General features: G+C 44.3%; 1 protein-coding gene across 1 annotated transcript in view; it reads left to right on the top strand.

Annotated features, from left to right (window-relative positions):
• Window positions 1-17,273, top strand: part of tbxas1 (thromboxane A synthase 1 (platelet)) — a gene marked incomplete at its 3' end in the record, with an annotated part of 260,971 nt that overhangs the window by 79,237 nt on the left and 164,461 nt on the right. The window contains 1 exon segment of the mRNA XM_084335155.1: window positions 14,428-14,480. Within this exon segment, the coding sequence (XP_084191281.1) occupies window positions 14,428-14,480 (53 nt within the window).

The raw sequence follows: 17,273 nt of genomic DNA, 5'->3' as shown, positions 1-17,273 counted from the left end.
TGAATAATGGATTTGTCGATTCAAGGTAACTAGCTTTGTTTATTATTCTAATATCTCTTTTCTGTAGTTTAATAATAGGATCTATATTTGTTTTATATACATTCCCCCAGACCTCAACACAATATGACATGTATGGCACAACAAGTGAAAAATACAATATATGCAAATTGCAAACATTTCTGATTCAACAGCTCCCTTGTTTTGTACAGAATGACAACAGATTTGGCTAATTTACCTTTGATATATTGTGGCTTCCAACAGAGTTTGTGATCTATAATCACACCTAATAATCTTGTTTCATATACTCTTTCAATTTCAGTTCCATTTAAATTCAGTTTAATTTCACAGTCGGTAGGTACACCACCAAATACCATACATTTAGTTTTGTTTTCATTAAGAGACAACTTATTCCTATCAAACCATTTATTTAACTTGATCAATTCCCTTTCTACTGTTTTCAATCATTCTTTCATGTCCTCCCCTGAACAAAGTAAATTAGTATCATCAGCAAATAAAATTGGAACCACCTTGGCCATTTTCATTTCATCAGGAGAAATACCAGTTAAAAAGGATTTGTTACATAAGTGAATGGTTTGAGGACACAGTCAGAGACTTATTTTATAGTTGACATGTCAATAGTATTACTATCAGTGGATTTTTTCCCCTTAAACTTTCTAACCACTTCTAGCACATCACTCTCACAAACACCACCAAGGAACATTGAGTTGCTGTTTGTTGATGAATCAGAATTAAGTTCCACCCTCCGTAGGGAGGTAAATTTCCTTAGCCAAATTTGGGCCTACGTTAACAAAATACAAAAGTCATTAACCCTTTCACTACCACACTACCAAAGTGTTAACCCTTTCACTGTGACAATACAGAGGGTTAACCCTTTCACTGCCACACACCAAAGGGTTAACCCTTTCACTATCACACTACAGAAAAAAAGACTACTATAATCATTTGTTGCAAATGCATACAAATAATATTAAGGCTACTTGGGGTGTGCTTAATGACATGATTAAAAAGTCTAGTAAAAAGGACTTTCCAACATACTTTGAAAAAAAATATGACAATTAATTTATTCAAAATATAGAGGAAATTGTTAACCCTTTCACTACCACACTACAGAAGGTTAACCTTTCACTACCATACTACAGACGGTTATGTTGGAAAGTCCTTTTTACTAGACTTTTTAATCATCTCATTAAGCACACCCCAAGTAGCCTTAATATTATTTTTATGCATTTGCAACAAATGATTATAGTAGTCTTTTTTTGTGATCTCATAATACATGTCAATCTGTTTTTATAGTTCTTGTACTTGTCCTCCTTTTTTTGCCATAGATTGTTTAGCCATAGATTTCTTTATATTTATTTCTTTATTTAATGTTTTTTTTGCTAACCGAATCCCAAGGTGGCTGTCGTTTAAAAATACATTCAGATGAACTGTGTGTCTATCTTTTGAAATAGGCAGCACAAAATACATCTCTAGATGAACACAACCACCTTGGGATTCAAGTGGTTAGCGTTCTGCAGTGGGCGAGCGAGGACGGAAATGAGCGATTCAGCAACTGTGAGAGAAACAAAAGATTAGCGAGAGGACTGAGCTGCATTGTCAACATGTTCACCCGTGTTACAAGAGAGAGAGAGGGGGGGGGGGGGGGGGGTGGAAGAGAGAGGGTTGAAGAGGCCGGAGGAGATGGAAAGAGAAATGCACTCGGAGAGAGAGAGGAGAGAGGAAAGAGGAGAAATGCACTTAGTAAGGGGGAAAAAAGAAGGAGACTATTTGGTAGAGTTGAAATGCTTTGACAATGACAACACATTCACCAATGTTACAGAGAGAGGGAGGGATGGAGGGAGGGAGAGAGAGAGAGGGAGGGAGGAGAAAGAGACTGCGACAGAAACCGAGGAATATATTTAGAAAGATGAAGTGGAGAGACATTACATGGACCGGTGTCGTGCTCGCTCTCCCTCTGAGGCGAAGCGGGGGCTGGCTGCTGGTAGCGGGGCACGTACCCTCTCTTTATGCACAGGATGAGGGGAGGGGGGGGGGGGGGGGCTGCAGAGAGGCTCAGACTGTCGGAATGCCAGCGGCAGGACGGCCTGGACCCCCGGCAGCGGGGGGGGGGGGGGGGGGGTAGGGGCATCCTGCCAACTGTGTCTGCGGCTTAATTAACTCTAAAGCAGGCTAACTGTGGGCTGCTCTGTCGCCATGCATATCAACGACCTGAGCGCTTTATAAGCACCTTAGCGGACAAGTTCCCCTTTGTGGCCCCCAGGCGTCCGCTATTCAGTCCAGGCTGAGGGTGGGGGGTGGGGGGGCGGTGGGGGGGGGGGGCACAAGGAGCTCCTCTCGGTTCTTCTCCTTCTCTTTCATGTGATGGACATGTAGGGGTTTCCCCTCATAAACATGTGAATGGAGTGTGAGGACCTGCTAACAGAGTGAGAGCTCTGTCCTCATGTCCCTCTCTGCTCTGTCCTCATGTCCCTCTCTGCTCCGTCCCCATGTCCCTCTCTGCTCTGTCCTCATGTCCCTCTCTGCTCTGTCCTCATGTCCCTCTCTGCTCCGTCCCCCATGTCCCTCTCTGCTCTGTCCCCATGTCCCTCTCTGCTCTGTCCTCATGTCCCTCTCTGCTCTGTCCTCATGTCCCTCTCTGCTCCGTCCCCCATGTCCCTCTCTGCTCTGTCCCCATGTCCCTCTCTGCTCCGTCCTCATGTCCCTCTCTGCTCTGTCCTCATGTCCCTCTCTGCTCCGTCCCCATGTCCCTCTCTGCTCCGTCCCCATGTCCCTCTCTGCTCTGTCCCCCATGTCCCTCTCTGCTCTGTCCCCATGTCCCTCTCTGCTCCGTCCCCATGTCCCTCTCTGCTCCGTCCCCATGTCCCTCTCTGCTCCGTCCCCATGTCCCTCTCTGCTCCGTCCCCATGTCCCTCTCTGCTCCGTCCCCATGTCCCTCTCTGCTCCGTCCCCATGTCCCTCTGTCTGTCCCTCTTCTCTATCTGGTTCACTCATCAGGACGGGGGGGGGGGGGGCACACAAACGAGAAATCCTTCGCTTTTTTTGTGTTATATAACTACAAGCCTTTAGAGTTTTTTGGGAAGGCATTCGTTTGTTTGGACGCTAGTACGTCCGACTGACTTACATCCTCGCGATGCAATAGTGCGGCCTTGCGTGGTCCTTCTCCTAATCAAATCCCGGAGACGAAATCGATTCCAATAAACACTGTGCGATGTTGATATTAGGACCCTGGGCCCCGTCTCTCTCTCTCTCTCTCTCTCTCTCTCTCTCTCTCTCTCTCTCTCTCTCTCTCTCTCTCTCTCTCTCTCTCTCTCTCTCTCTCTCTCTCTATCTCCCCCTCTCTCCCCTGCCCTCTCCCTCTCCCTCTCTCTCATACGCCAGTGCACTGCGGTGGAGTGGTCTATATATAGCCCTGTGTATGCAGTCCGCGTCTCTACTGGACATAGATTGTTTTTGAGTGTTTGCAGTCACAGTGTGTGCTCTGTTCGTATGTGGTCTTTGAGAAGGTCAGCGCCGCGCTGCTCCCTCAGACAAAGCTTCCTCTAAGCCCGGGGCAGCGTTCCCATTCTCCTCCACCACCAGGGCCGACGAGCCTCTACTCGCCACTGACCTCTAGTGGTCGAAAGACGCCATTTCTCCCGGGCATCTTGTGACGGGAAATGCTGATCTAAAATCAGTTTTTATTGGCACGTTTGAGACATGATGAAGGAGCCATTCGGCGGTCTGTGTGATCCCAGAGCAGCAATGTTGTTCTTTTGATTTGGTCAGTGTAGTAGTTTCTTGTCTTAGTATTACTTTGTATACTGTGTATATTTAATGGTACTCATCTTGGGAAATAATATGATTAACATTTCTCAACTTCCCAATGTTAATTTCATAGTGCATTATAGGCAAGGGTGCAGTGCAGGCCAACTGCATCTAAACTCAGTTTAGTCGCCTTTTCAAATGTGATTGATTATTGATTGACACATATATAGTATACATTATCAGGAGTGGTGTCAGATTTGGTGGATTTTTACATGAAAATATGGTATTTTTGAGGAAATTAAACAAAAGAATACTAAATTATTAAATGTGTTGGTTATCACTGGTTATTATCAACTGGAGTTCTACCCACCTTATCTTTTACCACTGCATTGATAATTATATTGATATGTTCTACATATTTCACATCATGGCCCAACAATTCCTTCTATGTGTAATGCCACATGTGTGTGTACCTGTGTGTGTGTGTACCTGTGTGTGTACATGTGTGTGTACACGGGCAGAGCAACATGAATACAGGTACAGGATGTGCTTCGTTCTTCCAGCTCAACTGTCTCCATCTTCCTTGTTTTATGCAGGTGAACCCTATCTTTTATATTGTCTCAGAGATGCTGCCATCCAGCAGAGATACACACACACACACACACACACACACACACACACACACACACACACACACACACACACACACACACCTGGAGCCCCCCCCAGCAGCAGTACAGAGGTCAGGCGTGATGTATTCAGCGGAGAGCCCACCATGATGAGAGAAGGCTGGGTTATTAGATTTGGGCCCCGCTGGCTTCTTCCGACTGGCTGGCCTGCTGACCTTGACTGACTGACTGGCTGACTGGCTGACTGGCTGACTGACTGACTGGCTGGCTGGATAACTGATTGATTAGGTGTCTGATTATCTGACTGACTGATGACTACTTTCTATTCAGTTGGCTACTGGCTACCTTTCCAACTCACAGATTGACAAACTTGCTGACTGGCTATTTTTCTGGCCGGCTGGCCTTGGTTGGCTCAGCTGTTTTTTGACAACTAACTGACTGGCCAGATGGCTAGCTGGCTGGTTGGCTTGCATGTTGACTGGCTGTTTTAATGACTAACTGGTCCGCTGAATGGCTGATTACCCGACTGATTGACAGAACAGGCTGACCGGCAGGCTGCTTAACCAGCTAACTGAGCAAGTTGACAGGCTGTAGACGGGCTGATGTGCTGCAGGGCTGTATGACTAGCTTAGCGCCTGGTTGGTTGTTTGGTCTGCCTCCTGTATATTTCATCAGGCCATCAATCCCCCAGGCAGCTTCACTGACACACAGGGACCCTCTCACAGACATCTGCCATCACAAAGAAACCTTTATCCTCCTCCCAGTGCAGGACACTATCACTGCCTAGCGACTGTACTGTACATCACTGCATGCGCTGAAAGTACACACGGCACGCCATATATTAAGATAGTCACAGGTATGGACACGTGCATTGCATTCATACATTCACACACACACACACACACACACACACACACACACACACACACACACACACACACACACACACACGGTGTTCCATCAACTGGCGGCTGTACATTGAAGATATATTGTACAGTATATACATGTTGAAGACACTTACTGGGAACAAAGGAATGAAGCAGTATATCTTCCTCCCTCTCGCCCTCACCTGTGAAAAGGATCCTGTGCAAGATAAAATATGTCTTAACATCCCGTTCATCTGGCTCCATATTTCCAAGTATTCCTACTGGAAACGATCTCCTACAGAAAAGGATTGTAAGAAACACACAGTACTTCCAAACTTCAGAACGTTTTATAATAATTAATGTAGTTTGTTCCTTCAGATATCATTACCATACCTCGTTTCATCCAGGTTTTTAGTACTATTTTACGTTAGATGACTGACGTAACTGGATTTCTGGATTTTGATAATAAAATAAATCTTGTAAGATTTGTATCAGGGTTGCTGCCTGCAATCTGGAGATTTTGTGATGATTGTGTCTGACAAATAATTGCGATTTCCGGTTTAATTGTCTCATCTAACTATAAAGGAGCAGAGTAAGTAACGTATGTGTGTGTCTGTGTCTGCGTGCGTGTCAGTAATTCACATATCTTGAGAAGCATTCATCCATTCGACTTCACACTCGGTGGGTGTGTTGCTGAGCAACCAGACTTTACATTTTGGCCTGTAACCTTTGAACTCTCAGAAACAAAGATGTTTTCCCTGGATTCAAGATTCAAGAGTTTATTCATCACATACATACCAGGGCATACAGTGAAACCCCCGAAAATGCAATCGTTACAAAAAGCTTGGTTTAGGTCCGGTAAAATACGACACTGTGATCGTTACAGAAACATGTTTCAGGTTCGGTAAAATAGACATAGAATATACCTTACCTTACCCAGAAGGTACTCCAAAAAGAATAATTCCAATGATCCCATCGGCGATCGCGATTACTCGTTTATATGTAATTACTTGTGTATACGGGAAATTATAGGTTTTGAGGCGAGAAGATCTCCTAGCAAGAGCTCCTCCCCCTCAGAGCGAGTCAGGACAGAAAGGGATCAGGACAGACACTGTCTGAACTAGACTATCAGAGTTCAAAAGGTAGGTGATACTGCCACCTGGTGAGATTCGATCGTCATTGCAATTCCAACGTAGGCAGATGAGCTAGGGACACCTAGAGGGCTCCGGCTGACCGTATAGAACGGGGATCAAAGGAAAAAGATCAAAACCCGAGAAATCTCAGGTATGGCGTTCAAGGCATGGCGAGATAACCCGACTTATCTCGGGTATGGCCACCAAAGAGTTAAAGTGTCCTTTTTTCCCTTCCATTAAAGTGTCCTTTTCTTGTGTGTTTAACCCTTTCTCCGCCGATGACGTGTTTACACGTCATTCCTCGCCATGCGTAATCTGCCAATGACGGGTTACGGCGTCTTTGAGATCAATATTTCATATTTTCGTCATGGTATTCACATTTCACCCACGGAGTCTTTGCTGGTGTTGTAGGACTCCGCTCAACTCTGCAACATTTCAATACCGCCACCTGGTGGCCGATCGGCGAGTTGCCAAAACCGGAAGTGGTCGCTATCGCTCGCGGGACTCTATCCAGACACCGTGCATATCGATCCGTTGCCATAACTCAATAAACAACATGATTGGACGTAGGGCTGGGCGATATGGCCAAAAACGTTATCGCGATAAAATTATAAAATTATTTTCATATAACTCGATATCGATAATTATCGTCGATATAATGTCTGTCAAGTTTAATTAACTTTTTATGCCCGGCGCCGATGGACGGGCTATTAATAGACTTGTTTTGCTGCTGCAAATGTCTCGAGAGTCGAGTTGATGTCGTCATCAGTCCGCGCACGTTAGCAGTTAGCCAGAGCAAGCGGAGTATCTCATGACAATGTACTAAATATGACCCTAAAATACTCTGTTCCGCCCCAATACATTGCAACGACGTCCACCGTATACCCCACACTACTATAACAGTTACCCTCAAAATTCAAAACACACACCAACTCGGCAGGTAAACTGTAAAATAGCGCCGTGCAAGCTAATTATTCTAGCCAGCCTCGTTTTCAAGCGGTGTATTCCATGACAACAGTTACCCTCAGAATTCAAAACACACACCAACTCGGCAGGTAAACTATAAAATAGCGCCGTGCAAGCTAATTATCCTAGCCAGCCTGTTGACTACTGGAGTCCTAGATTCCGGGTCTCCTTCCGCTGTCGGCCATCTCCTTCACTGATTGGTTGTTAGTGCGTGTGCTCATATCCAAGCTTGGAAAATCGATATATCGAAACTTTGCGACCACGTTTCATGTTTATTTCGAGGAAATAATTTATCGCGATAGTTATCGTTATCGTTTTATCGCCCAGCCCTAATTGGACGTATATTAGTATTATACAAACCGGAACTGGATCACCTAGATCAACATCACATAACTGGGATCTGTTTGCGCCAGTGTGATCGCCCAACGGTAAGAGGAAGCTGCCGTGAGTTTCAGCGTTTTTGATTATTATTATCCATACAAACTGCTCTGATCTATATATCACCCATACTACATGAATCATTTAACGTCGGCCATTGCATTATAGACTATGATGGCCTGAGGGAAGAAGCTGAGCCTTAGCCTCTCTGTTCTTGTTGACTTGAACAGGCTGTGGAGAGATCAGTGTTCAGTGTTCTGATGGCCTGAGGGAAGAAGCTGAGCCTTAGCCTCTCTGTTCTTGTTGACTTGAACAGGCTGTTGTTGGGCTGGTGAGGGTCCTTCATTATTCTGCACGCTCAAGATTTGCACCTCCTATTGTATAAGTCCTGCTCTCTGTAGGGCCTTCCTGTCCTGGGCCGTGCTGTTTCCAAACCAGGCAGTGATGTTCCCAGTCAGAATGCTCTCTACAACCCCGGAATAGAAGGAATGGAGTATCTTCCCTGATATTCTGAACTTCCTTAGTTGTCTCAGGTGATAGAGGCGCTGTTTCGCCTTTTTTACCACAGTGTCTATGTGAGTTGTCCATGTCAGGTCCTCTGTGATGTGGACTCCCAGGTACTTAAAACTGCTCACCCTGTCTACGATAGCCCCATTTATCCACAGTGGCTTGTGTGTCCCCTGCTGTGTTCTCCTAAAATCCACAATCAGCTCCTTGGTTTTATGTTCAGGAGTAGGCTGTTATCCCGGCACCAGAGTGCCAGTTCATCAACCTCCTCCCGGTAGGCCTTCTCGTCATTGTTAGAGATCAGCCCCACCACCACTGTGTCGTCCGCAAACTTCACTATGGAGTTGGAGCTGAACCTGGCCACACAGTCATGTGTGTACAGTGAATACAGCAGGGGGCTGAGAACACAGCCCTGGGGGGACCCGATGCTCAGGGTGATTGAGTTGTGTGAGTGTGTCCACCCACCCTGACCGCCTGGGGCCTGTCGGTCAGAAAGTCCAGGATCCTGGCGCTCAGGGCAGCAAATCTGTCCATGTAAGCCACGCCCATTTGTGTCTAAATCAGCTTTGTCCCTACTCCTACACATTTTTTGCAATCATCACCAAATTTGGTACAGGGCAACTCTGGAGCAAACCGAAAAAAGTAACTTTTTTCATCATCATCATCATCATTAGGTGGCTTCTTCGTTCCGAAGGTTGCCTATCACTCTCCAACCCATTCTGTCCCCACTTCTTCTTTCCAACTCCGTGACTCCGCCTCTCACTCCGCTCCAATCACAGACGTCGTCTACCCAGCCTCTTCTTGGTCTTCCACTTCCTCTCTTTCCATCCACATTCCCCATCACCACCTTCTTGAACATCTCCCCGCTGGATCCTCTCAGAACATGCCCGCACAAAATCCAAAATCCTGGTCTTCGTTTTCCAACTTATGTTTCTTCTCAATAATTCCTTATGGTTCCAGAATGCGCCCTTTGCAATTCCGGTTCTAAGGCTAAGAGAATCATCAAGGACTCCAGCCACCCAAACAACTGCCTCTTTGAACTGCTGCGGTCAGGCAAGCGATACCGGAGTCTTAAGGCGAGCACAGAAAGACTCAGAAGAAGCTTCTATCCCCAGGCCATCAGGCTGCTAAACGATTCAACACTATGCAACAACCATCAAATGCACACAGCACACACACCCACACGCACACACTCACTTAAACAAACAGCAGCACCCACTCTCCACACTTTAGATCACACAAACACACTTTATATTTATTGATAAAGGATTTGCACTACAACTCGTACACCTACTGTAAATTGTACCTAAATTGCACCTCATCCCATTTCTGCCTTGCACTATATAGTATTGTATATTAGTACACTGCATAGTATATTGTATATTATATGGTAACTCAGTTACGTTTATTCTGCATCGAACATTGTACATATGTCTATACTGAACACTGTGACCTAATTTTTTTTACTTCTAATTTACATGCTATACTATGTTATTTTATTTCATACTTATCTTGTCTTGCACAGTCTCTGGAGCGTAACAGTAAGAAGCATTTTGTATAAAAGTATTCTGTACTTCTGTATGACAACTATTAAAGAAACTTGAGAAACTTGAACTCTTAATGTCCATGTTAGCTCTTCCACCTTCACTGATCCAGCTTCCAAGGTACTGTACATGTACTCCTTCACTTGTTCAAGTTTTTCTCCATCCACCTGTATTTTACAAACGGTTCCTGGTGTTTTTTCAATGATCATTACTTTAGTTTTCTTTGTGTTTAGCGACATTCCATAGTTTTTGCATTCGACATTCAGCTTATTCATCATGTCCTGTAGATCTTATTGACAGTTACAGACTATAGTCATAATTTTGGACGTTTGATATTCCGTACAGTTTTCGCTGGCTCAAATGCAATGGGCAGGGCTTATATTACAAAAAGATGTCATATCTTTGGCTATTGCAACCACATTTGGTGGACATGTGTGTAGATATGGTATGAGTAACCCTGACTAAATCGGTGCCATGTGGCCAATAGGTGGCACTGTAGCAGCATCAGAAGTTTAAATAGCCCTAATGCTCCTGTATGTCCTTCGCATTATCTCCTCGTTCATCCGATCGACTTCACACCTGGTGGGTGTATCGCTGAGGGCCCGAGTAAGTTTAATGTTGAACGTAAAGTTGATTGGATCCGTGGTTCTGAAGAACGCTGCGAGTAGCAATACTGCGGTTCTGGAGAACGCTGCACTTCCGGGGGCTGGAAGGATCAGTTCCCAATGGGCAGGTGCTCTGAACAAAGGGGTACACTAAGTTCTGCTTAAATCCAAACTGTGCCAAGAGCGGTGGTGATGATCGGGGCAGTGAGATCCGCGTCGCTCACTGTGCTACATACATCGCAATGATAACGTTGGAGGGCGGGAAACAAGCATCATTAAACCTCGAAAGGATTTTCCATCTAACCTCTCCGTGACCTCTCCCGCACAGAGATCTACAGTAGGCTATTTAACAGGCAGATTGATCTGTATCTTAAATAATGACCTAGTGGGTGACAGGATATGCATTTTGCCCAGTTTATTTGCTTCTATCTGAAAGTTACTGTGGAAGAGCACCACTTCAATATGATTTGATTATCGCAGAAGTCCTAATTTGTATACATCTTTTTCACATGGTATCTACTGTATGTTAGAGTAGGAAAAAGGAAACACCTCCGGACACAATCTGTACGAGCCGACACCTTTTCATAACTCCGTTAATGGACCTCTTCCTCGCTCAGCCGAGGGAATAACTCTGCATGTATTTTCCTCTGTCCCCGGGACCCTCGCGTTACCACCTTTTAATTCATTGAAGTGTGTGTGAAATGAATGGAGCCCGAGGCCTTGAGCTGAAGCGACTTCACCGCCTGATCAATACCGACGATCAATACCTACGATCAATGCCGCAGCGGCGGTACCTTTGTCATCATCACACTGGGTTTTGTTTGTGAAGGCATCGTTTCTCAGAGAAGGGCGACGGACGAGCGAACTGGAGGGGTAGATGAACGGGGGAGCGGACGTAACTACCTGCTTGGGCGTTTTGCGGGGAGTGTGTTTGTTGCGTCGTATGCATTTGAAATTATCTTCCGTGGTGGAGGGGTAGCTTCACTTCTCAGACCAGAACAACAAATATGGGATGACTATCTGCTGAACAACAGTACAAGCTCTATAAAATACTGATAGACGTTTCCCATGACAGTGGAAATGTTCCTTTGAATTTATTAGATTAGATTCAAATGTATTGTCATCGTACAAGACCAGTACAGTACAACGTAAAGAAGTTGGCATCTAACCAGAGTGCAAGGTAACAGTAACGTGCATAACAATTAAGGCTGTCAATCGATTCAAATATTTAATCTGATTAATTGCATGATTGTCCATAGTTAACTCGCGATTAATCACAAATTAATTGCATATTTTTTATCTGTTCTAAATCTACCTTAATCGGATATTTTTCAAGTTTTAATACTCTTATCAACATGAGAGTCAACAAATGCTTGCTTTATGCAGCCATTTAACACAAAAGGATGACCCTCAAATTCAAAACAGAGTGATGCACAAAATAACTTAAAAGAAAAGAATAATTTAAAACAATGAATAAAGTGTGCATGAAATAATAGGGGAAAGAAAACGTTAGGAACTTGTTACATTCACCCACACAAGGGCTGAGGACCCCCCCCCCCCTCCTCTCTCTCTCTCTCTCTCTCTCTCTCTCTCTCTCTCTCTCTCTCTCTCTCACAGAAACAAACATAGTATCAATAATACACCTGAGTGAAGTGTAGTAAAAAAAATATATATATATATCTTGCGTAAAAAAAAATAGTGGCGTTAAAATAATTGTGCATTAATAACGCGTTCACTTTGACAGCCTTAATAACAATATACAGTGTGTAGCATCCTGCTATTAACGACTCACCAACTTGGTTGTTGTTTCTCACTTATCTGTTTATTCAACTCTCAGGTATGGGTCTCGGGTACAGAGATGGGGTGCATTGTTTTATTGTTTTATTGTGGATCCCCATTAGTCTACACCAAAGTGAGACTACTCTTCCTGGGGTCCAAACATTAAAAATACAAACACACACAAAAAAATAACATAAAAATATAAAACCACAAACATTGAAGTACTCACAAGAAAACATCACAATGAACAAAACAGTGAATCACCTCTGCTTGCATTGTAGACTGGGTGCATCACCTCTGCTTGCATTCCCATACACCAAGAGAGCACACTCTCAGGTGTACCACCCTCTTATGCCCTCAGCCCCTGCCCCTGACCCCAGGCTCGCGCGACCAACAGCGTCACCTGAGCCCCGGGTTGGTAGAGTGCAGAGTGACAGCCAGGCTGACCAATGACCCCGATCCTAGGGTCGCTACAAGTGTAACACAGTGATTAAATGGAATATATATAACAAATCCACTGAGTAAATTATGTTAATCTGATGTTAATCGTGTATTATTATGTACAGTCAGTCATACAAATTTAATTTATTATGGTAGTAAGCCATGCTGACCAGCGGTATAACTAATAAGAGTAGGTATGGGATATATACAGATATAGATATAGTATACAGCGTATGGTATGACTATGTATACAGGTATGTCAACAGGAATATATGCAGATAATATATTTATATACAGTGTTATTATATGTGGCTATCATACAGTGTTATATGGGTAGACTATGGGTTGAGGTAGGTAGTTATGATTACAGAGCAACAGAGTTCAGTCGGTGGCTGGTTGATGTTCCTCAGAGCCCGAAGGCCTAAGGTGCGGAGAAGGCCTGTGATGAAACGACCGCCGATGCTGAAAGGAACATGTCTCTGTCGTGGGAAATTCACTTTGTTGATGGAGCTCCTGCACGGCGGCGGCTCAGCGGATAATCATACAATGTATATTCACTGTTCTCTGTGAAGTGAAGATCACAGGCAGCGTGTTTGGCTGAGACTTCACTCTTTCACACACGTTTAAATTAAATGTACACTCCTTTTATTTTTATCCACTTTTTCTCCCCATTTTCTATTTTTCTCCCATCCCAATTTTGTATGTCCAATTCTTCCCTCCCCTGTCTTGAACGTTGCTAGACTATGCCTCCCACTGGTCGGTTGTAGTGAGGATAGAAGCCTTGCATCACGTGTCCCCTCCGGTACACGAGGAGGCAGCCTGTCGCATCTTTTCACCGCAGCAGCTCGAGCTCTCAGTGGCGAGGAGTAACGCGTGGGAGGCTCACGCTGCCCCCGCTATTTCCTGCTTCCGTCGCACCGGCGTCACCAAACCGACCTGTAGGAGTCTCTGTCCACAACGTCAAATCCCCACCCACCGGCTTTCCCACCCTCTAACACTTGCCAATTGTGTTAGTATGAACGACCGGCCAGCCGGTAGCAACGCCGAGAGCTGGGCTCGAACCCTGCGTCTCCTGCGTTAGAGGCGAGCGCCTTGCCCACTGCGCCAATCAGCCGCCCCTAAATGTACACTCCTTATATGTTCACATACATGTGTGCGTTTACGGTACACACGCGCGCACACGCGTGTGTACAATTGCATAGACATTTCAATGACACATAAATTACATTGTAAATATATTGAGAGACCTTCTCCATTACATATGCATTTAACTGACATATCAGATAGGTACATAATATACAAAGAATTGGGCAGACACAATAATATAGAAATGTGTACTAGGCAAACAGGCACTCATTCCGTTCCATTGTTCTATACCCCTGCAGGGTGCAGTGCTTGGGCCGGGGCTTCATACATACTGTAGTTTACTGATGTCTCCAGTGTTCGCTCCTTTATTAATCTGTCAGTCACCTGTCAGAATTTTTAAAAAGCAAGCAGCAGCTCTCACACGCGGGCATGTAAAGCAGTCTGGGGTTGCAAAGAGACGTGTCAGACGGATCAATTCGGCTGTCACCTTGTTCCCCCCCCCCCCCTCCTACGTTCCCCCGACCACCGGCAGCTCTGCAATTTACAGAGAGACATCAGGGGCTGCCTACCAAATATCAATCTGTCTCCAATGGGGAATTATTTTAATATTATAAAGGTCTTCTCGTCCTCACGTCTTTGTCGTGTCAGATTCCTCTCTCTCTCTGATGTTGTGTTTTCAAGGTTTCTTTCATTCCTTCTCTGATCACTCTCTTTGTTTTCCTTTCCAGGGCTTTTTTGAACCAATCACAGAGCTGATAAAGAAGCACGGCAGGGTGTGCGGGTAAGTGGCTGACTGACACCTCTCTCTCTCTCTCTCTCTCCTCACGCCACCGTCCGCCATCGCTTACAATAGCGTGTAAACAACTTCTCATTGATTTGGCCCGCTGTGTGTGTGTGTGTGTTCTCTGCTGCTGCGAGAAATATGTCCTGCCGGTGGCGTGAAGAAATACCATTAGACGCAACGGATGTCGAGATTTCAATATAGCACGTCTTCTCGGGGAGCCAAAAGGAAATCCGGTGTGGACATTACATACATTAGAATGAAAAGAATATGTTCTGATATCATTACCGTGTCAATAGGTTCTGATATCATTACCGTGTCAATATGTTCTGATATCATTACCGTATCAATATGTTCTGATATCATTACCGTGTCAATAGGTTCTGATATCATTACCGTGTCAATAGGTTCTGATATCATTACCGTGTCAATATGTTCTGATATCATTACCGTGTCAATAGGTTCTGATATCATTACTGTATCAATATGTTCTGATATCATTACCATATCAATATGTTCTGATATCATTACCATATCAATATGTTCTGATATCATTACCATGTCAATATGTTCTGATATCATTACTGTATCAATAGGTTCTGATATCATTACCGTGTCAATAGGTTCTGATATCATTACCGTGTCAATATGTTCTGATATCATTACCGTGTCAATAGGTTCTGATATCATTACTGTATCAATATGTTCTGATATCATTACCATATCAATATGTTCTGATATCATTACCGTGTCAATATGTTCTGATATCATTACCGTGTCAATATGTTCTGATATCATTACCGTATCAATATGTTCTGATATCATTACCATGTCAATATGTTCTGATATCATTACTGTATCAATAGGTTCTGATATCATTACCGTATCAATATGTTCTGATATCATTACCGTGTCAATAGGTTCTGATATCAATACCATGTCAATATGTTCTGATATCATTACCGTATCAATATGTTCTGAATCTGATATCATTACCGTGTCAATAGGTTCTGATATCATTGCCTAAAATGTTCATTATCCTCCTCTGAGCACATTTATTAAAAAAACAGGTTAAGTTAGAAAATCCGTTATCCGGTAAAAAAAAGATACAGAGTACGTCTCAGTTGTATTAACATAATGTTTTGCCCAGTGTACTGTAAAGTAACGGCATTACTGTAGCTGTTCGATCTAAACAAATATAGCAGCCCCCGCCCCGCGGGCACCCTATAATGCAGGAAGTCTTTATTTGGCATGCAAACGACACACACATGCGATGGAGGCACACACACACAGGAACACACACATGCAATTTTCTTGTGTCGCCTAATGCGATTGAGTCTCTGCACTTGACCCATCCCGTCGTCCTTCCCCCCATGGGCAGCCAGGAGCAGATAGGGCGTCGATGTGAGCCGCGCCCCGGGGACCAATCCAAGTGCTCCTGCCCGTCTTCGTCAAGGACGCCACAGCGTTAGCGATCTGTTGTTGTGCATGTTTTTCCATTGGGTTTATCTTATCGGGGGGGGAACCCTTGCGAGCACGGGAGAACATGCAAACTCCACACAGAAAGGCCTGGGAGATACCCCACCTGGGTAACTGGCATCATGGAAACCTGGTCCCCAAGCGGGAATCGAACCCTGGACCTTCTTGCTGTGAGGCAACAGTGTTAACCACTACACCACCGTGCCGCCTCCTGGTATATTAACGTGCCACACACTCTCTCCAACGTATCACCTGATTAGCCCTGGGCTTATGAAAGAGACCAGCCTCCAGCTGCTTCCTTTCGTCATTCCTTCCTTCCTTCCTTCCTTCCTTCCTTCCTTCCTTCCTTCCTTCCTTCCTTCCTTCCTTCCTTCCTTCCTTCCTTCCTTCCTTCCTTCCTTCCTTCCTTCCTTCCTTCCTTCCTTCCTTCCTTCCTTCCTTCCTTCCTTCCTTCCTTCCCTCCTTCCTTCCTTCTGGGTTCTGCCTGGGTAGAAGGAAGGAAGGAAAGAGAGAAAGAAAGAGAAAGAAAGAAAGAAAGAAGAAAGAAAGAAAGAAAGAAAGAGAGACCTCCAGCTGCTTCCTTTCGTCATTCCTTCCTTCCTTCCTTCCTTCCTTCCTTCCTTCCTTCCTTCCTTCCTTCCTTCCTTCCTTCCTTCCTTCCTTCCTTCCCTCCTTCCTTCCTTCTGGGTTCTGCCTGGTAGAAGGAAGGAAGGAAAGAGAGAGAGAGAGAGAGAGAGAGAAAGAAAGAAGAAAGAAAGAAAGAAAGAAAGAAAGAAAGAAAGAAAGAAAGAAAGAAAGAAAGAAAGAAAGAAAGAAAGAAAGAAAGAAAGGAAGGAAGGAAGGAAGGAAGGAAGGAAGGAAGGAAGGAAGGAAGGAAGGAAGGAAGGAAGGAAGGAAAGAAAGAAAGAATGTTGGTAGAAAGAGAATTGGTTCATGGCTCAATTTGGCACCAAGAATAGCTAACTAAGTCAGAATTCAGGGATATATGCCAAAATACATTATTACTACAGCTTTCAGGGAGAGTAATCCTTGAAGAAGGACACTCTTATTGCCTATCGTAGCTCAAAGTATTAAAACTTATTTTTCTAAGCAGAAAAAAACCTGCTGAGGTTGAATGATTTTTATTTCAGTGTTGCACACTGAAACATAATCACACAGGTTCAGTGGCAGGCTAAGCTACATTAACTCTACAAACACATCAAGAAAACAGAAACCGTTTCACCAAGAAACAAACCCAATATGTGCCAAAACAAATAATAACAGAGATAATATCAGGATTATCAACATACATATATTGTAGCCTGTGGTTATTAA

This window comes from Notolepis coatsorum (assembly GCF_963971535.1).
Source record: "Notolepis coatsorum genome assembly, chromosome: 18".
NCBI lineage: Eukaryota > Metazoa > Chordata > Actinopteri > Aulopiformes > Paralepididae > Notolepis > Notolepis coatsorum.
This window is presented reverse-complemented; position numbering and strand designations above follow the sequence as displayed.